The 25007-nt window shown below is 49.7% G+C and overlaps 1 protein-coding gene across 1 annotated transcript in view; it reads right to left on the bottom strand.

Annotated features, from left to right (window-relative positions):
• Positions 1 to 1265: 1265 nt before the first annotated feature.
• The window catches only part of COG7 (component of oligomeric golgi complex 7), an 82345-nt gene continuing 58603 nt past the window's right edge, over positions 1266 to 25007 (bottom strand). The window contains exons 11-17 of the mRNA XM_043560294.1: positions 23493 to 23558; positions 18273 to 18459; positions 16579 to 16719; positions 10289 to 10372; positions 6289 to 6403; positions 4173 to 4316; positions 1266 to 1689 (exon numbers count right to left, since the gene is read on the bottom strand). Of these exons, the coding sequence (XP_043416229.1) occupies positions 1523 to 1689; positions 4173 to 4316; positions 6289 to 6403; positions 10289 to 10372; positions 16579 to 16719; positions 18273 to 18459; positions 23493 to 23558 (904 nt within the window). The 3' untranslated portion in view covers positions 1266 to 1522. The remainder of the gene's footprint in view (positions 1690 to 4172; positions 4317 to 6288; positions 6404 to 10288; positions 10373 to 16578; positions 16720 to 18272; positions 18460 to 23492; positions 23559 to 25007) is intronic.

Raw genomic sequence — 25007 nt, 5'->3', positions numbered from 1 at the left:
AGCCAGCACGAGCCGGCGGACCCAGCTGGGGCCAGGCGGTGCTGCCTGCCTCCCGCTCCGTGGTCAGGACTGTGGGAGCCACGGTGCCAGGGACTCCAGACAAGCCCCTTACACCTCTCTCACCTCGGTTCCCTCGGGTGTAAGACAGGGATGGTACATGCTACCTCGGAGGCTGTGGAGGGGCATAAGGGAGAGAGAAGTAACGCGTGTCCAGAAGCGGGAACACGCTTCATGTCGTTTCCAATAATGGATGCCGAGAGACACTGCCCCCCTTCTCCCTTGCTCACAGAAACCCAGCTTCCTCAGGGCAACAAATCCTGCTTGGTCTAAGCCAGGCTTTCCCTGCTGGAGGGGAGTCTGTCCTCCCTCAGGCAATGTCTGGAGACCTTTCTGGCTGTCACAGCTGGGGAGTGCCACCAGCATCTGGTGCACAGCAGTCAGGACAGCCCAAGACGACAATAGTGCCCAGGCTGAGAAACCCTGGCTGGAGCCAGCCCTGACCCCACGTTCCCAGCCTCCCTTGCAGCCGGGGGGATGCCTGGTGACCAAGAAACAGCCTGTGAGGCCAAGGAGAAAGCTGCGGGGGCCACCGGGGAGGCCTCTGCCTCCACGGTGGAAGGGACCAAGCCCTCTCTGCCTTCATCACCCACCAAAATGCGGATGTGATACCTGCAGCTGCAGGAGTCAGCCCACCGGGAGGAGGCACACGAGGAAAAGGTCAAGATCACCAGGAGGCTAGTCCTGGTCCTGACTCCATCCAGCCACTGAGTCAGTGCCCACAGCCACCACCGTGTGACTTCTTGTTATTAAGAAAAATCAACACCTATTTGCTAAAGTCACTCAAATTACACTTTTCTGTTACTTGTGGCCAATTACAGTCTTAACAGATACAGAAGCTACTGGCAAAAACCCTGACAGAATCCACATGATCCGTGAGTTTCAAACCAAGACAAAGCAAAAGCCCAAGTCCTCACCACGGCCTACAGGCCAGTCTGTGGTCTGGCCCCCACCGCCCCTCTGACCTGACTTCCTACTTCCATGCCACTGACCTTGGACGTGCCCCGGGGGCCTGGCCCTCACCGCCATACACCTGTCTGACCTGCCGGTGTGGGGGCTGCCCCTCCCCCAGATGCACTCTGTTTCCCTGGTGCCACAGTCTGACATCACCTTCTCTGTGCCTCTTCCCCTCCTTCCCGGCCGGGTCCCGGTGCTTGGAGCACGGCACACAGAGGGCACCCAAATATTCATGGAGGAAAGAAAACAGCTTTCTTTTCACAATATTTATCAATTCCATTTTCAAGATCGGATCTTTTAGAAAATCATCTGAAAACCCTGCTCTAATAAATAATATACCTCTAATTACAACCCCTTTTTTTTGATTATACAAATGAACCGCATCTTTTTAAGACAAACCCTGTCCAACGCTGGGCAGATTTTTTGAGCAACTCCATTCTGCAGAGTTTCTGTGACCCTAGGACCCCAGACCTGCGCCTCTTCTTAATGGGGTGCCCGGGGGTGGGGGTCAATACTCCACACCCCGCATGGCAGCCACTGTGGTGGCAAGGCGACGGGGCAGGCCTTTGCTGACCTGCCTGTAGTCCTCGGGTTTGCTCTTCAAGAGTGTCCCAATGTTCTGCAGGGGGCGAGATGGCTGCAGGCCCAGGGCGTCCATCACATTGATCAGGTAATCTGTGGGGACGGGGAGCAGACAGACACAGCTAAGCAGACTGAGCGCTGAGCGAGACAGAGCCCTAGAGGCCTTCCTGAGTGAGAAACAGAGAGGTCCACCCCAAGACCCCCAAGATGCTGGGTGTCCACTCTGCCCCCATCAGCCAGGCCTTTACTCTGAGGGTTTTCCCAAGAGGATTAAACCTACTGTGAGCTCGGCCCGAATTCAGGAATTCTAACTGAAGAAAGGACTGGCCAACCCCACAGCATCCCCACCACCCAACCACACACTCAGCTCCAGCTGGACCAGCTGACCTCACCCAAAGCTCTATAGTGGGACTCCTCTGACTTCCTGGCCACACTCCCCAGTGGACCCCACCTACCACATGGAGAACCCAAGGAGTCAGGGGACACAAGGGCTTCTGTGAGCAGAATCCCCACCACGAAGTCAAGGTCGGTGCCTAAGTGCACTGCAGTTCCCGTGCTAACCCCCTGGGGCACCAGTTGAGGATACATTCCTGAGCCCACCCAGACCACAGCAGTGGGAATCTCCAGGAGATGGTTCAACGACTCTGTCCTCCTAAAAAGCAGCCCCATGACTCTAACCAACACTGGCAGAGCGGGGAAGGAGAAAACTGGTTTCCAAGTTCGGGCTGAGCTCAGCGAAGTCCTTTCTCACTGAGTCTCTGCTTCTTTCCGTCGATGCCATGTAGTCAAAAAGGACAAAATGGGACAAAGCATGTGTCGCCATGGAAGCATGTGTCGCGGCTGGTAACCGAGTGCTGCCCCGACTTCCTCCTTCCTGGGCAGGCACAACCCGGACCTGAGGAAAGCTGCCTACGGCGTTCTCTGGTTCCTCCGCAGACCCCTGGCATGCCCTGCAGACGCCTGCCGACTTTCCGTCAATGGCGGGGCTCATGTCTTCTCGCTGATGGGACCGCAGCTCCAGGCGCGGCCTGCATCTTCCCTGGTGTCTTCTGAAGGCTTCCTGCCCTGCCCTGCCCTGCCCTGGCTGGCTGTCTGGCTCATGTCCAGCCCAGAATGGGCTGCTTCCCAGGAAGGGCGCCAGCGATTGGCCAGGTACCTGTCGCCGCACAAGTTTATCCGTAACTGAGCTCCACTCTACTGGGAGCTAGGAGCTGCATCAGAGTGGCAGCCCACAGTCTCCCATGACACTTCTGTTTGACCAGCAGAGTGAGTCTGGGTTTTGTTTGGATGCTTAATTTATCTTTAAGGTGGCCACAGCCCTCCCCTGTGGTGCTACCCGTGGTGCCACCGCCTGGCAGCTTCACACACCAGCCCTGCCTTCCTGGCTCCTCACCACACTCCTCACTGTGTGAGCTCAGTAAACCCAGGGATGGCCGAAAGCTCCACGCCCTGCAGCCGGCACGCAACAGATGCTCCGTCACTGCTGAATGGGGAACAGGATTCAGGGGGACACGAACAGAGAGAGAGAAATAATAGGGGCAATGCCCACATCTCACTAGTTCCGGCACGTTCCGTCCTCAGTGCTTCTGTCTGTACTAACAGGGACCACCTACAAGCCCCTGAGTCTCCTCATCCGTCTTCCCTGAACACTGTGCCCAGTGACGTGGAGAAGGGCTGGCTGTTCCTCTGTAACCGCTGAGAGCTGACGGTGGAATGAAACCAGGACACCTGGATTCCGGGCCTGGCTCTGTCACTAGTGGCTCTGGGACCTGGAGGAAGGCGCCTCACTTCTGTCTCTTCTGCGGCTTGGCCCTGTGGTCCATCCAGGTCAAAGCTCTTCTAGGTCCCCAGGGAGCTGATCATCTTCGAGGCTCTTACCACCCTCTCCCCACCACCCCGAGAGCTGCCTCAGGTGAAGAGCAGACAGGTCAATGGAATGATACCAAGAGAGTGGGGAGACTCCCCTCCACCTGCCTGCAGCACCCCAGCCTCAGAGCACCACATCCTGTAGGGATGGGTGCCGGTGGGAGCAGGTGGACACGTGCCCCTCTAACCCAGGGGGCAGGCAGGTATCACGGCCTCGAGGTAGGTGGCCTCGTTATTCAGCACGATGGAGGGGGAGACCTCTGTCACATGCCAACCTTACGGGGGAGCTCCGAACGTGAACATGGCACCGGATGTGGGTATGAGGGCTCGGCTCAGTGCCCGGCATGCCTGGTGCGTGGTGACAACATTGGTTTGGGTGATTATACAAATGCAGCAGCAGAAGACAAGGCAGCACAACACACGTCTGTATCACTTACTTCGAGTCGCCTCACTGAAGTTCCCCTTAACAGCGCTCAGCCTCGGCAGCCCATCAGGATCCCCCAGGACGTTTTTCCAAATACCGACATCCAGCCTTCAACCCAGACTCACAAGGCCAGAATCCCTGGGGGCCAGGTCTAGAGAATCTGAATTTGTAACACGCTCCACAGCCAAGCTCAGAGGTGAAGTCAAGGGGAGAGCTGGAGTCAACAGATGCCTCGGGCCCCAGCTGTCCCTCCCATCACCCATCCTGGGGGTGGGGGGGAACTCACCGATGTCGGTGACCAGCTGCTTGGTGGAGTGCGGGGTCAGCTCAGGGATCTGCAGGATCACGTCACAGTAGGTCTGCATGGTGGCTCTGGCAATGGAGCCCAGCCAGTTATCAGCTATGTTGTCCAGCTCAGGCAGCTCATCCCCTGGGAGGGAGAAAAGGTCACCAGAAGGTCCTGCTCAGGACAATGCCATCGCCAACAGCTTTTACCTTCCGAGTGACCAGGCCCACAGCACGTGTTGTATGCACAAACACACCAGGGAGCTATGGTCTCAGTGGGGAATGCAGGGAACCGAAAACCATCACAACTTAGGTCAACTGGTATCGACTTGAGTGAGAAGAGGATTCAGAAGAAGAAACAGTCAGGGGAGGGAGAGTGATCTCTGTGTTCCCAAAGGCAGGGGACTGGGCATAGCCATGAGGGCCTGGAGGGAGGGCAGCCCCACACCAGCTGAGAAGGCGGGAGAGTGGTCACAGCCAACAGGGAACAGGCGGCACGTCAGGACTGAGACCTGGGCCAAGGCCACCAACCACTGATGAGCTGGGTGCCGCCCAACCTCTCAGAGATGCTCGTCGTCTGCTGTAAAATGGAGGGGACAACAGTCTTGCTGTTCCGGGGCTGCTACGGGAATCACCAGGGGCCTTGGCACGGGTCGAGTGTGTGTGCCACACACTTGGTGCTATGCACACAGTGACTCTTGGTGTCACACCACTTATGGGGAGGGAGAAGGGGTATGGAGGGGGGTGCAGCAGGGGGCAGTGCTGGAGGACCAGAGCTAGGTCACAGAGGGCTCCCTGAGAACCACGTGGACCCCATGTCGGAGGAAACAGGCAATGGCTGCGGGGTCCCAGCAAGATTGCGATGTGACAAGCCCACGTCGGGAGAGCCAGTCAGGCTGGGGCGGGGTAAGGGGGAGGACGGAGCAGCCATTCTGGCCACACAGGCCTGAGCTGGGGGGTGGGAGGAAGGTGGCCACCTGATAGCAGAAATGGGAAGAAGGGGAGGAAGGAGAGCAACATTAAAACAAACAAAAAAGTATGGGGACGAGCACTGAAAAATAGTACATTCAGGAGAAGGTAAGCAAAGTGCTTCCTCCACCACCACCACCACCACCAATAATAATAATATAATAATAATACAGAACATAAAGCCGCATGTCAAATATCTTCTGTGCAGACAGTGGCGTCCAGAGGGCATGTGGGAAAATGGAAACACCATCATGTTTGATGATGGGACGTCATGATTTATTCTTTCGAACCCATGACTTTGTTTGATATCTAGCATCTATACAACAAGCACAAACTAGAAAGTTAAAAACCAAGACAGGATGAACATAAACAAGCACAAGGACAAGAACGTGAAATCTAGGGCTTCCGCCCCAGAACCAGATGTGATTTTATTCTCACTGTGATACCTTCTTAAGCTGCTGAATCTTTCATATATCATGTGATTTTTCTGTTTGTCCAACCTTATGAAGGAGGCCTATAATATCCAATGTTAGGATAAGATGATTGTTGATCAGAAAGTATACGGTCCCTTTTCAACCTCGCCAGGCCCAGATCATGAGAAAAAGGAAAAGTTTTAATTCATTGTCATTTTACCTTGTCGGTTTAGAGATCTAGGAACCCTGGGGGGTTGGGAACAAGCTGTGGCCAGAGGCATCTGGACAGGAACAGCACCTCTATGGTGAAGGGTTTATGTTTGTTCTCACGAGCAAAACTGTTCTGGGTGCCACTGTTCCCAGAGAGAAGGGGCTCGCATTCACCGGGTGGGACCCTTGCAGACCCTGCTTCTACCTCCAGTGAGTACGTGTGACCCGGACCTGGGACCCTCGTGCCACTGCCTCCCCGGCTGAGGGGCACTGGTGGAGCCCCTCTCCAGGGACACCTGGCACACGGTGAAGCAGTCAGGACGCCCTGTCCCTAGTCTACTCTGTCCTGCAGAAGTTCCTCGGGGTGGGGGGGGGGGGTACATCAGGTGGACCCCATCTTTCCTGTCCCTATTTTAGACTCTCAACAACTCTCTCCCAGGGAGTCTGGAGAGGGGCGTGTGCGGGTAGGGGGAGGCCGGCAGCTACAGCGAGCCCCCTCCTCGCTTTCTGGCGGGCCCTTCTCACCTTGCTCAGGAGGAAAGGGCAGCTTCCCAGCATGCAGCGCCAGTTCCAAGGCAGAGTCCTCCTGAGTCACAAAAGGCTCGAGATTCAGGGGGAGGGACATGATATACTGCCCAATCTGAAACAGAAGAAAGCACTTTCAGCCCACACTAACACAGGTAATTATTTCTGCAGTACGTTCGCATGCAGGCATTTAGGGTGCAGACAAAACCATTAGGCTTGGGGCAGCCCCTGATCTTTCCAGTGTGCAGTAATACTGACTGCTACGACAGCACCTTAAAAAAAATCAATGGGAACTTGCATGTATATCACAGATTCATCCTCACACTAATGGCCTCACTATTTTTGGAATGCATTCAATGCAATCTCTACCTCAAATGAGGCAATAGATACCGACAAGCAATAATAAGTTATTATTACTATTCATAGATCCCAAACCAGTAAGGTGCTAAGGTCACCAAGTGCATGGCCAAGCAAGAGTTCAAATCCTGTCTCCTGGACTTGGCTGTGGGTCTCTTTTTTAGAAATGTTCTAACAAAATGAAGAAAGGAATTTTGTTGGGGGAAAAAAGCTACTTATGAATTAACCTGGAGGGAAAACTGTTGCTTGGATAATACAAACTCTAGAAAATAAAGATCAACACCACCTTCTTGGCTGGTGGGAGCTCGTAAAAGACCGGATTACCAGACATTTGGGATGAGCCCACAAATAATACAGTGTTTGTCCTGTGTTTGTCAGACGCACATGGCAGTCATCATGGGTAGACTTCAGACACCAGTTTCTATTAAAACTCATGCCTGTTTTGGTTTTAAGGTCAATATATGCTTTTGTTTCACAAATGAGATTGATTTTCAGGTTATCACAACATATTGTTTTTTTCTTAAATGGCTTTGAGCCTGTTGTTGCTTTTTGGGGGGTTCTATATTTATCCCATACATTTAAATTCACAGTTGATACTGATTCTGCAAAATGAAAGTCCAAGGATTATCCAAGTAAGATTTTCCCCTCCTGGCCTCACACACACCGACACGGTGGCAGACCCCCAAAATCTCCCAGCCCAGAGGGAGATTCCACACATTTCCAAATACTGAATGTGGGCTGGCTATAGTAAGTCTAAACATCCTATGGTCCATCATGCTAACAAAACAGAGTAGTTTGCTCTCCCTTTAAAGAGGTACACAGATGGTAAAATAAACGAAGTCAGCCTTTTTTCCTTTCATTTACTTAGTACAGTCTCTCATTCAAACTAGACAAACTAGAGTGGGGGGAGCCTGGGTGGCTCAGTCGGTTGAGCGTCCGACTTCGGCTCAGGTCATGATCTCACGGTCTGTGAGTTCGAGCCCCGCGTCGGGCTCTGTGCTGACAGCTCGGAGCCTGGAGCCTCCTTCGGATTCTGTGTCTCCTTCTCTCTCTGCCCCTCCCTCACTTGTGCTCTGTTTCTATCAAAAAATAAATAAATGTTAAAAAAAATAAAAAATTTCAAACTAGACAAGTGGGCCACTTTCCTCACTAATAACAACCATCATCATGCCTTTCAGCTTGCAAATGGCAACGAATTCATTATTTTCCCACAAGGCTGGAGGAAGAAAAGGATGCTATGGGATTTCTCCATTCTGATTCCATGTGGCAGGTACTTCCTGAATACTGACTATGTGCAAAGGGTCCGGGGAGTGCTCCTGTGTTTGGTATACTTCTCACCTGTAGCCATGACCTTCTGGCTAAATCCACACACCCAGCTGTACTTGAAATGAAGCGTCAGGATCACTATACCTCACATCTACGGTGTTTTTCATTTTTCAAAGCATTTTCTCCTATTTTGCCCTATATCATGTTCGTGCAGCTGTTGTGTGGGAGAGGGCATTCACCAAGGAGGCAAAGTGTCACTTAGGTGCCAAATTTCGATAACCTGGTATCTTAAACTTCAACGAGTTGGCTTAGATGGTGGGGACTCCTGTGGTCCCTGGACAGTTCCCATGACTCCAGGTCTCCCTCGGGAGTTCTGTCGACATTCATCTTTTGGAAATCAGTGCAGACAGGGATGCCTACCATCGCACCTGAGGATATTTCCCTACCGTTCTCACATACGCAATAAATACTCCTTGATATCCTGTTTGGGTAAGCTCAGTGACTCAGGAAAAACGAAGAGCTAGCTTTGTAGTCAGATGGACTTGGGCTTGAGTTCTGGCTCTACCACCGTGTGACCTTCCTGGTGTCCTCATCTCTGACATGACGATGACCTCATACTTACTCCAAAGGGCCGTCCCAAGGGTGAAATTAATGTTGTGATACATGCATAAAGCTCCTGGCGTCCTAACAGAGTGGCCACTGGATAAATGGTTTCCCTGCCCCTCTCTCACTCCCCACAGCCTTGCTGCTGGCCTGTGAAACATTACTGCCAACCAGCTCACATTGTCGTCAAGATAAAATTCTGCCTAGGCGGCGCGCTAACTCATGGCATTGATAAAAGCCTAGCACTGAGCTTGCACACAGTGTGGGTTCAATGAGTGTTCATTTCCTGAGTGCAGGTCACCAGCCCCCAGGTACAATCTGTAACTCAGGGGGGTCACGCCAGGTGGAAAAGGGCCCTCCCTTACTCCTCCATGTCTCAGTTTCCTCAGGAATGATTCCTTAAGATCATTCAATAATCTCTCACGTCCCTTCCAGCAACATCATTTCCGGAATCAATTTAGATTGTAATGCATACTGGCTCAATTCTAAAAATAAGGTTATTGCCATTGTTGTGAAAAGCAGCCCACATCTGAATAGTTTCATCAGTAAAGGTTATGAGGTAATGGCCTGAAAAACGGGAGGAAAGTGACTGCCACTTTGAACTGGGCACCCTCCCAACCGACAGAGAAAACAACGCCATATTCCTCGGTACTGCTGGTGGGATCACCAGACATTTCTAACCATACAAGGGTCACTTTTAAAATCCCTTTGCATCTCTTACAATAGAGTCATAACTGGCACAGCAGTGGGTTCTAAAGTGACAGCATTAGGCAGAGATTGCTTATTCCAGAATCACCCTGGAGAATCCCAGATGTCTCTCAGAGCTGGACTATATTACCTCTACCCAGTATTTGTCATGCACACCGACCTCCAAGAGCGACAGAGCTAGACTGCAGCAAGGAAGGAAAAGAAAGGCCACGTGCAGATGTCTTGGTGACTGTCAACTCCCAGGGGTGAATGGAGGAGAAAAGGACCCTGAACTGCCCCGCTCCCCTGTAGGGTCTATTCTGTTCTTTTTCTAATATTAAACCTCTATAAATACAATTCTGAAGAGATTTATTTCCTGCTGTTAAATTCCACATGAAAGTATTCCACACAGGGCCTGGTGCGTAATAGGTGCTCATTAAAATGTTTGCTGAATTTGAATTCAGAATTATATACACACTGTTCCTCTGAAAAGTCCAGAGAAGAATCTGGCCACCTGCTTCCTGTCCTCCCAAGTCAGAATTTCCTATGTATACTCACACTGTGATGCCCTTAGGTACTGGTCATGCCTCACATCGGGAGGTGTATGAACATGTTACATTTTTGAAATCAGCTTGTTTTTCGTCAGTTGATTTAATAAGGAAATCAGCCGCCTTTCCTTAAAGTCCTGGATACGGGGGCACCTGGGCGGCTCAGTCGGTTAAGCGCCCGACTTCGGCTCAGGTCATGATCTCATGGCTTGTGGGTTCAAGCCCCATGTCGGCCTCTGTGCTGACAGCTCAGAGCCTGGAGCCTGCTTCAGATTCTGTGTCTCCCTCTCTCTCTCTCTCTGCCCCTCCCCTGATCGTGCTCGTTCTCTCTCTCTCTCAAAACTAAATAAACATTTTTTTTAAATTAAAAAAAAAATAAAGTCCTGGCTATGGATGGAAACTACTCCATCCATAGGAAGCATAGGTGCAGACAGCACCGATGCGGTAATGACTGCTTTCCCAGGAGGCCAGAACCAAAAGACAAGGCACGGTCTGCAATGCTATGACTGCCCCTGGAGAAAAGCGCACGGAGCTCTTACATTGCTGATGTACTCGAGAGGGGTGAGGCTGAAGGTGGGCAGATCGTCGGTCAGGGTCTCGCCAATGCCTGCTGTGTTCCAGCTCTAGGGGAGGGAAGACAGAAAGCGGTCAAGGTCACAGAAGCCAGGTGCCACAGGAAAGCACCACATGCCAGAAAATACTTGAAGAATGCACCATTCCTATAGGTGTCTCTGCTCCAAGATGGCCTTGGAAATCGTCACTATTTTACAGATCAGGGACTTCTCTTTAAATCATCACCTTGAGGGGCGCCTGGGTGGCTCAGTCGGTTGAGCTTCTGACCTCAGCTCAGATCATGATCTCACGGTTTGTGGGTTCGAGCCCCACATCAGGCTCTGTGCTGACAGCTCAGAGCCTGGAGCCTGCTTCCGATATCTCCCTCTCTCTCTGCCCGCCCCCCTCTCTCTCAAGAATAAATAAACATGGGTGCCTGAGTGGCTCAGTTGGTTAAGCGTTCAACTTCAGCTCAGGTCATGATCTCGTGGCTTGTGGGTCTGAGCCCTGCATTAGGTTCTATGCTGAAAGCTTAGAGACCGGAGCCTGCTTCAGATTCTGCATCTCCCTTTCTCTCTGCCTCTCTCTCTCTCGCTCAAAAATAAACATTAAAAAAAAATAAAAATAAATGTTAAAATTTAAATCATCACCTTGAAACCTGCCACAGAGAAAATAATCCTTTCTCTCTCCCTCTCCCCACCCCCCCTCTGCATTCCTACAGATCCTTAAAACAGGAGCTCCTATCTTCTCAACAGACCTATTTGGTGGGAATGGATCCCAGTTGTTGATCCCACTCAGACTGTGAAGAGCTGTGTATCCTGAGGTCTGAGTTTCTCTACTAGGTGGGCACTACAGGGTAAGAGCTGCTGGGTGCAGGTGGCCTCGCTAACCCGGGGGTCTTCAGCCCCAGATCCTCCACAGAGGATGACATGTAAATCCCTATCTTGGGAAGCCCTTTCTGGCTGCAGGAATATCCAAACCACACTTACTGACACTACTTAACTGCTTTTATTTCTAGCTGTCTTCTGGACTTATTTCTCAGGGATGGAAAGAATCTCCAAACCCCACCAACTGCCTTCTGTCCTCTTTGTGACTCCTCTGTCATCTGGGGAGATGCTCTTCCTCTTGACATTACAAGTGAGTACATCTCCAGTATCACCAAGTGAGCCTCCCCAGCATTCTCTCTAGAGTCAGGCACACTGCCAGCACGTACGTGGTTACATTGTTCATACAGAACTTGGCACGCCTTCATACAGAAATCTAGTTTCTTCATTCCAGCCTGAGTCACCCCAAAGCCAGCCTGGAAAACAAGGCCCTCTCTGGCTGCGCTCCTGGAGTGGCTCCCAGGTCACGGTGGAGTTGCTCTCCACAGCCACCTGATGCCCGATCTGGTTGCTTGATCCTTTAAGCAGCGTTCCGGGAATGTAATGACCACGTCCAACCCTGGGCTCCCAGCCCAGGCTCAGCCTCAGCCGCCCTCCCCACGTCCCCTAGCACCGGCTCGGTTCTGATTTTCTTTGCTTGAGACCAGTTCTTTTTCCTCCCCACCCCCGCCCCTAGTTTTCTAAGCTCCTTGTTCTTGCTTGAGAATCCTCTTCTGTTTCAAAATAGCCTGCTTTTCTTCAGTTAACTCCCACCCCATTGAGAAGACACACTCTGATCACCCACATGTACCGAGTGCCCATGATGCACAGAGCCTTGTGCCCCACTTGGCAGAGAGGAGACAAAGAAGTGTAAGACTTGGTCCTCGCTCTCCAGAAGCTCCTTGAGAAACCAAGACCCCCTGATATGCTCCCACGCTATAAACCCCCACGCACCCAGGCTTCCACTTGGGAGTTCTCAGGGGCAGATGCAAGGTTTGGTACAGTAAGAGCTCTGAGGAGCAAGGGCTCCGGCTGATTATAGAGGGCAGTGGGATGCCTGAGGTGCACAGATGGAAGACTGGAAGAGAAAGTGTAGCCCTGAACTGTGGGCTAAGAAAGGGCTTTATTTTCAACCAATAAATTGCGAGACTATGAGAGGGAGGGGAGGGGAGGGGAGGGGAGGGGAGGGGAGGGGAGGGGAGGGGAGAGGAGGGGAGAGGAGGGGAGAGGAGGGGAGAGGAGGGGAGAGGAGGGGAGAGGAGAGGAGAGGAGAGGAGAGGAGAGGAGAGGAGAGGAGAGGAGAGGAGAGGAGAGGAGAGGAGAGGAGAGGAGAGGAGAGGAGGAGAGAGAGGGAAGGGTCCAGAAGGGTGGTCTGTAGTTCATAAAAGACACATCGAGCAATCCCGATGTTCACAATGAACCTGGGTCCTGATTCAAACGGTGAAATTATGACCTTTATGACAATTGGAAATTTGAACACTGATTACTGATATCAAGGAATCATTTCTGACTTAGGGGTGATTATGGCACTGTGATTATTTTTAGAGTTGCCCCCCTTTAGAGAAGGGGTATATACGAGACAGATGGCCAGGAGATGACCATGCTGAAGCAGGGTGATGAGGACGTGGGGTTCAGTAGACTCCTCTCCCCATTCTTGCATATGTGTGAACACCTCCTCAAAAAATGTTTTTTAAAATCGACTCTTACACTGGGTCTGGGGAGCCAGGGAAGGGTCCTGAGTAGGGGAACAAAGTCAGAGTGGTGCTTTGTGAAGATTAATGCGGCACCTCAGGAGGGCTGAGGGTGGGAAGGCAGATAAAAGTCTCAAGGAACAGCTGGGAGAGGAGAAGCCCATCGAGGGCAGTGGCCACAGGAACAGACAGGAGACATCTTTAAAAAGAAGGAACAATGCAACACAGTGGTGAGGTCACTGGCAAAGAGCAGAGGCAAGAGGGCAGAGACAGGAAGGCCAGGGAGGCAGTGGGCTGGGAGGGGGGATGGCGCGAGGGCTGAGCTGCAGGGAAAGGGCAGCATCCCCCAAGTGCATCCAGGGGACTCACACTGCAGGCTGGAGGCCCCTGAAGGCTCCAGAAGGCTCCGTGGGGAGGTGGGAGGAGAGTGGACAGGCAGAGGGCAGAGGGGAGAGGGGAGAAGAGCCAGAGTAGAACGTGGTTTGCAAGAAGGGTGGGTGTGGACCGAACTAGGGAGGCGCTTAGCAAGTTAGGGCGACAGGGAAATGGTGTAGGTTATTTTTTAATTGTTCAAAATTTATTTAAAATTTCCTTCAAACAGGCTTTTTCTATCCATCTGTCACCAGATAATGTGGGCAAATGTCAACAGCCTATTTGGAAATGGAATACAGTGTTGGTTTATATTCTTGAAATGTAAAAGGGTAATACAATTTACTGGCAAACATTAAAAACAAACACTGAATGACCAGGGTTTAATTTTCAAATCCTTAAGGCCCAAGTGTTTGCCTTTGTGTTGTGTGCTTTCCCCGCTGGCAACTCTCAGAGAGCAGTTCCTCCTAACCTCAGTTCCCAGCGCCCCGGGGGGCTGTGGCGGTGAGGCCTGAGTGAGGAGGTGAGATTCAGGCAACCAGGAGCCCAATGGTAGCGGGGGCTCTGTAGTACAGAAGTGGGGGTAAAAACAGCGGAAAGAAGGGAGCTTCCAGAACAGAGGGTCAAGATTTTAGGATTTGGGGTGGGGGCATGAGTGACCTAGGTGAGGGGATCAAGAGCACACTTACCGTGCTGAGTGCTGAGTCAAGTACAGAATTGTTGAATCACTATACTGTATACCTGACACTTATGTAACACTGTATGTTAATTGCACTGGAATAAAAAAGAGGTAAAAAAAAAAAAAAAAAAAAAAGATCCTGGTTCTTAACATTAACATGAATTGCTTGTTTTATCCTACAGTACACATGAAATAGTTTCAAAATAGCTATGCCATTACTACCAACAATAAAATTACTGTATGAAGTTCAAAAAAAAAAAAAGATTCTAAGCTCTTAATAAAAATAGGGGCACCTGGCTGGCTCAGTTGGTGGAGCATGCAACTCTTGATCTCAGGGTTGTGAGCTCAAGCCCCACGCTGGGTGTAGAGATTATTTAAAAAAAAAAAAAAAAAAAAAAAAGGCACCTGCGTGGCTCAGTCGGTTAAGCATCTGACTCTTGGTTTTGGCTCAGGTCATGATCTCACGGTTGGTGAGTTCAAGCCCACGTCTGGCTCTACGCTGACAGTGCTAACCCTGCTTGGGATTCTCTCTCTCTCCCTCTCTTTCTGCCCACCCCCCACCAAATAAACAAATAAACTTTTTTTTTATTAAAAAAATTTTTTTTAATGTTTATTTTCAAGAGAGGGAGAGAGAGTGTAAGCAGGGTCGGGGCAGAAAGAGAGGGAGACACAGAATCCGAAACAGGCTCCAGGCTCTGAGCTGTCAGCACAGGGCCCGACGTGGGATTTGAACCCATGAACTGCGAGACAATGACCTGAGCGAGACAATGACCTTTTTCTAATTAAAAAAAAAAGAAAAGCAAAGAAAGATAATAAAAGCAGCCAGATCTGGAGGTTGGGGAGGGGGATAGGAAGGATGAAGAATGCTAATCCCCTCCTCTTTCAGAGCAGCTCAGCTGGTATTAGCAGCTACCTGAGATGCAAACATGACTAACCCAAAACAAGGACCCCAGCCTCTTGATGGTTTTCGTAATCTTTTTTCAGCAACGTTGGAAAGATCTTCTGGGTACTGATATCTTTTGTGGGGAAGAACCTATTATCTCAGGCTCCATGATTCCTCTGGTTTCACTTAGTTTATCTTCCTTTTCTAGTCACGTTCAAATGAACGTTATGTTGTATACATTTTGGCTTTAAAGAACAGCACGTGCAGGACAGTGCATCCCCTCTATGGATCTATCTATCTATCCACTGGTGCCCGGCCAGCCTCCAACTTGGGGCAGGAAGAGGTGTCTGTCTGGGTTGAACACCACACATTCCCACTGATTTCTACACTGTGGGATTTTGAGGGATTTATTGCTTTTTTCATTGTATGTTCCTGTACCACCTGAATTTCTGAAAATGAGTATGTGCCATTTTTACTTCTAAAAAACTGTCATTCCTATTTAAACAATGAGAATCGCAGAGAAGAAAGCCAGCACTTATGAAGCATGTACTCTGTGGCAGCTGCTGGGCTAAATTCTATCATAATACAGATCCTCACGTATCTGCACGGTCAGAATCAGCTCACCCGCATTTGACGAGGAGAGGAGGCTCACACAGGAGGCTGCGCGATCCGGCAGGCCCAAGTCACAGACATCACTTCCACCGCGCTGTGACAGGAGCACCTCTCCTCCAGTTTCGCCCTCCCCCACCCACAACAGAAACACAGAATCTGACCAGGGTGGGTCCCATGGCATTTTTCACGGAAAAAATCATAAAGAATGAAAATCATGGAATTTCAGAACTTTGAAAGCATGTGGTCCAACCCCTTGTTTCATGGATGGGGGATCTGCGACCCAGAGACTTGACCCAGGTCATACGGTGCAGTGAGCAGCTCTTGAGCCCTGGCCTCGTAGGCTTTCTGGAGGGTGGCAGGAAGTAAGGAACTTGTAATCGTGCCCTCCCAGTTCTTTCCACTTCCTAAAAGATCTCTTGGTTATTAAAGGTCCATAACTGGATCTTTCTCAAAACACTATCTCTAAAAACAAAACAAACAAAACAAAGCTGAATCCAGAGAGCCTGGAACCGTCATTGAGAAAGGCTGGCAAAGGGGTTGTCCTAGAAATCCAGATGGCAGTGATGACACGGGGCCCGAGGAACTCAGAACCAGTGGAGAAGCTGTGACTGATGGGTAGTCCCTTGAAGGGAGTCAGGACAAGTAGAACAGAAGCCAGGGAAGGGAGGCACTCTGGGAACAGCCACAAAGAAAAGGCATCAAGGATAGAAAAGATCAGAGTCCTTCAAACTCCGTCAAAATCATCAGATCAGATCTGGGGAGGCACTCTCCTAGGTGGAGTTCCAGAAACAATGCTCCTGGAAAGAAGGCAATCTCAGGGGATGAAGAGCTGCTGTGACCTGCCCCTGCCTATCCAGGGGCCCAGGATCTCCCTGACTTCTCCCTGCCAGGGCACAGCTATGCTGATCCAAATGGCGCAAGTTAATCAAGCAGTAATAATAATCCCAAGAAGCAGTCTAGAAAGAAAGCATCTCAGTGACTCCAATTAAGATAAGAAATTCTTGCTAAGCAGCGAGTTGCAAGGGAACAGTGAGTCTGTAAGGTGGGCCTTTCAGCCAGGAGAGTTAGAGCGGTTCCTCCTAAAGCTCCTGGGGGGTGGGAGGAGGTGGTGCCCACACTAAAAAATGCTTGGGAAGGAGCCAGTGCCCAGGGGGGTGTCTGCAGTCAGTGGGAAACTCACGTCCATCTTGGAAACAAGCAGCAGCTGCTGTTTGATGCGCAGGAAAACGGAATCGAAAGCCAGCTGGTGGGCCTGCTGGTTAAGTCGAGTCAGGGCCATGCGAGATGCAGACAGTAGGTTGTGGTTACTTGACCCTTTTTCCTAAGACAAGAAAACACAAAAGGCTATTAGGGCCTGGCTGTAACCAAGGTTTTAGCTAGTTTGACAGTTTTGAAAAGCCACTGAGAGGAAAACAGTGAGGGGACAGGTCTATACAGTAGTGTTCCCAAGCTTGGTTGTGCCCTGGCACCTGCTTTGGAACATGCTGGATTACAGGTGCACAGGCTCCACCTCAGGGCTACTGAATCGGAGTCCAGCAGGGGTGTGGGCCCAGGCAGCACTGTTTTAAATTCACTTTTCCAGGTAATTCTGATTCTTCTGAGCTCACACAAGCTGATGAATGGAAGTGTAGGAAAAATTAACCTGTGGCTGTTCCTCGGGGATAGAGGAAGAAGGAGAAAACGATAAGTGTCAGGTATAGACAAGACTGGGAGACAGAAGCCTGATTCCCAGCAAGGTCAACTCAGTTACACCTGACTATACAGCAAAGCGCGCACAACCTATACGAGTCCCAGGGAATTCCAAACCGCCTGAGAAAATACAGAGATGGAAAATGTAACCCTGGTTTTGCTATTATAAATGAACCGATTACAACAAACTAAATCAGATCAGCAATAAAGATAAACACAACTGCTTTCACCTAATCACGGAAGCATGGATGAATGAGCCTGGACAAGTGTTTTAAGAAGTGTTTGGTGTGCCTAAGTGCAAATCTGAGACCATGTGAGGGCAACAAGGAAGCCTCAGACATGTCCAGAGGATCACTGTGCAGTCGCCCCCAGAGCTCAAGGCCTGGTAGGACACTCTGAGGTTGCATTTGTTGCCATGAGAACAGCAGTGTCTATTCGAACCCGACCAGGGGATGGGGAGATGGTTCTGGAAGGGATGTTGCAGCCCTCCTAGGATCCTGGGGCCATTCAAAAGTTGCTGTGTGGCTCATTCCATTTATTGGGAAGTTCTTCTGTCCCTGGACCCCAAGGGGCCCAAAGCTCAGAGTCAAGGGCAGCACTGTGGTAGATCAAGTAAGAGCTTAAGCTAAAGGACAGCTCGGAGGGAACACGTCCCCCCGGGTCCTCCTGCTCCCATGAGGACGCACTTGCTATGGAGGCTTCCTCTGGCTTTTCTCCACCCCTCATCCCTCCCCTGGGGAAGAGGCTGGACTTCCCCCATGGAAGGGCTGGGGGCCTCCTCTGTGGCTCCTGCCCACCAGCAGGCAGTACACACTCTGGTCCCCTCTCTGCCATTAAGAGGGGACTGTCCTCAGACTGGAGCCAGGGGCTACCTGCCCCACCTATCCCCACGCAAGTCTGACTACGGCAAGCCCATCTGGACACACGTCTGAAGCCATGCTCTCCCGCCTGCCTTTCGTCAGTAATAAAGCTCCACTTATCCACCTCCTACACCTATGTATCCACCGGTTCTGACCCAGTTTCGTTTATTAGCTCCTGAAAACATTATGTGAGTGAGACAGAGAAGTGGCAGTGGGGCACGCTGCAGACCACAGCCACCCCACAGAGCCAGAAAGCCTGGATCAGGGAAGGGGTGACGAGAGAAAAGCTTCCATGTGCAAGAATGCCATCCGTCTGGTCTCATACCTTGAGGGTATAAAGTATTTCCATTAAACTGGCATATTCAGCAGGGTTATCTTTCTGGAGGTAATTATATTCTTGCCATGGGTTCCTGGTAGAGCTCTTCCTGTCTGTCAAGATGCTGTCCTGAAAGCCGGCCAGGTTCCGAGGGCTGTAGGAGTCCGAGAGATACCTGCCAGCTGTGGACAAGATCCTGAAATGAAAGTGATGACCATTATGTCCTGAGCTATTTGTGGGGAACTTCCTCCTTGGGGCATTCAGCTTGCTCCTTACTAAAATCCCAGGATATGCTTTTGAGGCAGATTGATTTCGGGTCCATTTTATAAGGAAAGGAAGACATCCTTCACCACTGAGGCGTGAGCTGCACGTCAGATGCATGAGACATCAGGTGTTTTCATTTCCTATTTAACACTCAGACCACCGGAATATGCCACCTTCCTAATGTGACATACAGCCTACACGGAGCAGTGCTCGGTTGACTACGGTCTGGAACACTATACATGTTCTGTGCAGCCCTTTCTCGCTCTGTGACCATCACTGTGTGGAACAAAGCCACAGGCTGCTGGTGGGCACCTTGGCCACAGCAGCACCAGACAGGGGCAGGAGAGTCGGTCCCAGGACAGTGGTGGCAGCACGTCGAAGCACACCTCCAGCCACAGGACTCGCTATCACATAGCCAGGCCGGAGTGGCGTTTGTCTTCAACCGTCCTGTATGGTTTACTTTCGTGGCTTAGGTGCCACACAGAGATCTACTGAGAGAAGCAGGCGCTTTCCAATTGTTCCGAGAAGGAACAATGCCTGGGGGAGGTTCTCAAGGACAGCCAATCTTTAGGGCTTGAATCTCCATCTTCTGTCTCCACCAAGGGCACCTTCCCTGACGGATGCTGCAAATCCTCCTGTTTCCCCCAAGCCCAGCTCTACCATCTGGTCTATACGTCCGAAATTGCACAGCACTACGTGAACATATGCCACCAGGAGGAGAGACACTGTATTACGTCCCGAGTGTGGCTAACTCCGTAACCCCTCCTTCACCATAATTTCTCATGAAAGGAATTGCCGCGGACCTGGCAGCTTTTAGGTGCACGTACTTTAAAAAAAAAAAAAAGTCCAGGGGCGCTTGGGTGACTTGGTTAAGACTCCGACTCTTGATTTCAGCTCAGGTCATGATCTCACGGTGTGTGAGTTCAAGCCCAGCATCAGGCTCTACACTGATAGAATGGAGACTGCTTGGGATTCTCTCTCTCTCTCTCTCTCTCTCTCTCTCTCTCTGCCCCATCCCATCCCTGTGCATGCACATACTCTCTTAGAAATAAATATTTTTTTAATTAAAAATTAAAAAACAAGTCCAGTGAGCCTATCAAGGAATGCGTGTACTTGCAAACAAATGGTGGGGACGGGCCCTTCTTCAGGAACCGCTGTTGACAAAAGCAGCTACCTGCCTCTGCCATTAAAGAGTTACAGTTTTCCCTCTTGCTTAAACTACAGGTTATTTCGGCTGGCTCTTTTGTCTGCCAAACTGTGGCCTATTCCTGCCACCCTTACTTCCAAGTCTTCACTATCTGTGAAGAAAAAATGGGGGGGTTCTCCCCCCACCCAGCAATGAGCACAGGGCCTGGCCCATGGCAGGGGACGCTGGGTTTGGCAAGCAGGAAGTCGAGAGCTGCCTTCTGGGAAATCAGTTCCCCTTGGCAGGGTCACAGCCATACGTGTCTCCACTGTTGGCTGGGGGAAACTGAAGAAAACCAGATAAGTCAGGAATGTTTTAAGTATTAAAGATCACAGTTTAAAATGTCACTATAGTAAGCTCTACAATAAGAACCAAACCTTAAAAAAAAAAAAAAAGAGGAATAAATGTAGCTCCAACCCCAAGGAATGAATGGTATCTTCTCCTCCCCAGCCTCCTCTTCATCCAGACAGACACCATTAGATGATCTAATCATCAGACTCTGACTTCCTAGGACGTGTGTTTGCTAGTGCTATGAACTAAATCTTACTGAAACCACTGGGTTTCTTCACTCATAAAGAAATGTCTTCTCATCATTGGAATGGGCTATAAGCAGGTCTTGGGAATGTCAGATAATTAAACAGTCCTCGACCTCAAGTAGCTCAGAGATTAACCGGGGAGTCCAACCTCCATCAACGTGGCAGGAGAATGCAGTCAATATGCACAAAGGAGGGAGAGACTAACGTTACACTTCCATCTGCTTCTTCAATTCATTTCCTTTCACTAAAAGTTGTTAGCCACTTCTTCACAAGCCATGGAAACCTGTAAATTTACAACGGATCCCCCAAACCTGATTTCCCGCTGAACTGAGACCTCATCCCAGTGAAAACACCACTGGGCCAAAAGTTAAGTGGTGGGTGCTGCAAACATGCAGAGGGGCCGTAGCAATCTCCCTGGCATCTCACCCCACTTGCCCAGTGCGAGAAAAAGCCTTCTAGTGGCACTCAGCCCATAAATCGCAAAATGATCCCTTTCTGCGAGGTGATCTTAAGAGCCCAAGAGCCAATGTCACTCTTGTCGCTGAAGCCGTCTGGAGTGTTTCCAGCTACTGACTCTGCCACCCAGGGGGTGGTGGGGAGAGGAGTGGCCCTTGGGCCAAGTGGAGTCTGGGCTCCCCAGGGGAGACTGACAGGCAGGTAAGTTTTACAGGCAGCTGCCACACGTGGCCTCCCTGATGGGAACACAGATGATGACTGTCACTCTTTTGCCTTTCCAGGCTCAGTGCTTTCAGAATGATATCGCCTCTCAGAGAGGCTCCCTTGGATACACCCAGTCTGTTCTCATCTCACGCCAAAGCTCAGGCCAGCCTTTCAGCTTCTCTGGGCTGCAAAATGCAGGTGGAGAGAGAGGCTCATCCTTTATCTACCACGTCCCCATTCAGCTTCCTAACCAGATTTTTCTTTTCCTTCTAGAATGTAATATTCACTTTCATTAAAAGATTAAGGAAAACCTATGTGTCCTGATATGGAAAGATGTCTGCTTTACACATGCAGAGAAATCCAAGTCCAAGGAGAGATGCTAACTTGTGAGAAAGACAGTGTGGGGGTGACACACTCTGGACGGCTCAGCTGACGTCCAGGTTCCAATCATGGCCTCGTGTCGTGGTTCCATGACCTCAGACACAGCTATTTCCACAGATCATTTATTTTTACTTAAGTTACTACCTGTGCCAGACTCCGTGCCTCGATGTTTCTTCGTCTGTAAAAATGGGGATAAGAACAGTACCTACCTCTTTGGCCACTGGGAGGATTAATGACTTAATTCATGTAAAGTCCTCAATGTCAGAGCTCAGTAAATTATGGGTGGGGGGAGATGTTAATAATGTTTCTTCTAGGGGCGCCTGGGTGGCGCAGTCGGTTAAGCTTCCGACTTCAGCCAGGTCACGATCTCGCGGTCCGTGAGTTCGAGCCCTGCGTCAGGCTCTGGGCTGATGGCTCGGAGCCTGGAGCCTGTTTCCGATTCTATGTCTCCCTCTCTCTCTGCCCCTCCCCCGTTCATGCTCTGTCTCTCTCTGTCCCCAAAATAAATAAACATTGAAAAAAAAAAAATAACGTTTCTTCTAGAGAGGATTTTTCACGCGAGTAGAGTTTTCATTTTTATTTTGCATACTTATGAACTGTTTTAATCTTTGCAATGAGTTGGGGCCAGGCTATAATCACTACTGAAATTAATAAAATAAGCTACATGCCTTTCTTTCAAATACATAAATGTGACATTTTCAGCTCTTCCTAGGATGCCTCTGAAAACCCTGACCCACTGGCCCTCCACCACAGGCTCCCCCACAGTATGTGCCTGTGTGCATGTCGGCACGAGTGTGTGCAGAGGGTTATTGGTTCCTGCATTTATATTATCTACACACTCCACTATATGCCTGGGGTGTCCGGTTTTATTCATTCCAGGAACTCACATAATTTCTGTGCTGGGCTGTTTGGGAGTTATAAACAGTTGCACATCCTAGCCAGCTATAAGACAGCTGCCCAGAACGAAAACCACTGTGGGAGATTGTGGGACTTGAAGACGGTCTGTGGGCTCAGAAATGAAAGAAGACAAGAAGTGGCCAAAAAAAAAAAAAAAAAACAAAAAAACAAAAAACCAAAAACAGCTGACTTGGAGCACTGACCCTGTTCCTCAGCAACTCATCCCTACTTCCCACGGGGTGGATGTGTTGTTGTGTACACCCCACACCAACCACTCCCCCCCGTACCCCCCGGAGCTTTCATTTCACAATAGACCACTGCCAGAAATTCCTTCCTGTCCGGATTGCTTTAGGACAATAAAGAATTATCCCAGAAAGAGGTGATGGGGCTGCTGCTAGGCCCTCACACAACTGTACGAAATAGATTTCTTCCCCCAGCTCCTGGAAAACACAGAAATCAGCTGTCCCAAGGGAATGGGAAATTTAGCTGGAAGAAAGAAGGAAGGAAATTTGGGAGTCTGGAGCCCTCTGAGTCTCAGGAAAACTCATCTGAAAGGGGCCACTGCAGGGCAATGGAAAACCCTGGCAGGTATCAGAATAGAGAAAGGGGTCAGAGTTAGGGGAGAGAAAGGAAACCCTCCTTCAACACACACCACCCCCGGCACCACAGAATTCTGCAGAACCTGGAAGGCTGGCTGGATTAATCCCGATTCTATGGGCTCCCCCAGGTGAATTCACCACCACCTACAATGCTGTTTCTTTTTCTTTTTTTTTTTTTTTTTTTTTTAAACATTTATTTATTTTTGGGACAGAGAGAGACAGAGCATGAACGGGGGAGGGGCAGAGAGAGAGGGAGACACAGAATCGGAAACAGGCTCCAGGCTCTGAGCCATCAGCCCAGAGCCTGACGCGGGGCTCGAACTCACGGGCCGCGAGATCGTGACCTGGCTGAAGTCGGATGCTTAACCGACTGCGCCACCCAGGCGCCCCTACAATGCTGTTTCTATGGAGAAATTTATTGTGAGTCCCAATAACTAACTTACAAACAAGCAGTGGGAATCCAGCCCAATTACAATTTGGAGACAACATGTACTGTTTCCTCACTTGGGCTGAAACTTCCATATCTAACCAAAACTTTGTGACCACTGCCAAATAGCTCAGAGCCTTGCCCTTTTTAGGTGCTCAGTATTTGTTAGTCCTCGAGCTGTGTGGCTTCCAGATTTGACCATATGTTGTCATTGCTGTGCTGTGCGTTCTATCCGGTTCTTCCCAAAAACCCAGGGACTCGCCCACAGCCCTCACCTACCTGTTTGCTAGCTGCTGCTCGAAGTCCCCACATTGCCGCAGGAGCTCGCCACAGGTAGCTATTATCCTAAACAAAACAAAAGGCACTTCAAGTTCAAGTATCTGAAATGTTGACACAGGACAAACATTATCTCATTCATAAAAATTCTAGCTATTCACTCCTTTTGGTGGGGCTGGTTTCTGGAAAAGTGGTTAACCATTTGACAGTCTACCTGACGTGTTTTACTAATTAGTAATTCATGGAGAAGGTACAAGTCACCCCCTTCTAATGCCCTCAAGTCGCAGGCCTCTCTGCTTCGAATCACAGTTCTGTTTACAGGTCAAATGATCTTACATTTCCAAACTACTGAGGAGCTCTGGGGCTTTGTCCTTAAGAAAACGGGTTGGAAACACTTCCTATCTAAAATTTAAAAACCAGGGCACCTGGCTGGCTCAGTCGGAAGAGCATGCAACTCTTGATCTCGGGGTCGTGAGTTGGAGCCCCACATGAGGTGCGGAGATTACTTATTTAAATAAATTTTTAAAAACTTTAAAATAAAATTCAAAAATCAACGATACATTTAAAAAATCATTCACCACAATCAAGTGGGATTTATTCCCAGGATGCAGTGGTGGTTCAATATTTGCATATCTATCAACGTGACAGATCACAAGAGAAAGGATAAAAATCACACGATCAGAGGCGCCTGAATGGCTTAGCCGGTTAAGCATCCGACTCTTGATTTTGGCTCAGGTCTTGATATTGCAGTTCATGAGATCGAGCCCCATGTCAGGCTCTGTGCTCACAGTACAGGGTCTGCTTGGGATTCTCTCTCTCACTCTCTCTCTCTCTGCCCCTCCCCTGTTCACACTCTCTCTCTCAAAACAAATAAACATTTTTTTTTAATTTTTTTTTAATCTTTATTTTTGAGAGAGAGAGACAGAGTATGAGTGGGAGGGGCAGAGAGAGAGGGAGACACAGAATCTGAAGCAGGCTCCAGGCTCTGAGCTGTCAGCACAGAACAGAGCCAGATGCGGGACTTGAACTCACGAACTGTGAGATCATGACCTGAGCCAAAGTCTGACACTCAACCAACTGAGCCATTCAGGTGCCCCCAAATAAACATTTTTTTAAAGTCATATGATCATCTTAATAGATGCAGAAAAATCATCTGACAGAGTACAACATCCATTCATGATAAAAACTCTCTAACAAAGTAGGTTTAGAGGGAGCATACCTCAACATAATGAAGGCCATTTTTGAAAAACCCACAACTAATATCCTCAATGATGAAAAACAGAGAAGAGCTTTTCCCCTAAGGTCAGGAAGAAGACGAGAATGTCTGCTCTCACCACTGTTATTCAACATAGTACTGAAGTCCTAGCCTCAGCAATCGGGCAACAAAAAGAAATAGAAGGCATCCAAATTGGTAAGGAAGAAGTAAAACTTTCACTATTTGCAGATGACATAATACAATATAGAGAAAACCCTAAAGAGTCGACCAAAAAACTGCTAGAACTGATCAATGAATTCAGT

This window comes from Prionailurus bengalensis, chromosome E3, assembly GCF_016509475.1.
Source record: "Prionailurus bengalensis isolate Pbe53 chromosome E3, Fcat_Pben_1.1_paternal_pri, whole genome shotgun sequence".
Taxonomy (NCBI): Eukaryota; Metazoa; Chordata; class Mammalia; order Carnivora; family Felidae; genus Prionailurus; species Prionailurus bengalensis.
Note: the sequence above shows the minus strand (reverse complement) of the source record. Positions and strands in the feature narration are given on the sequence as shown.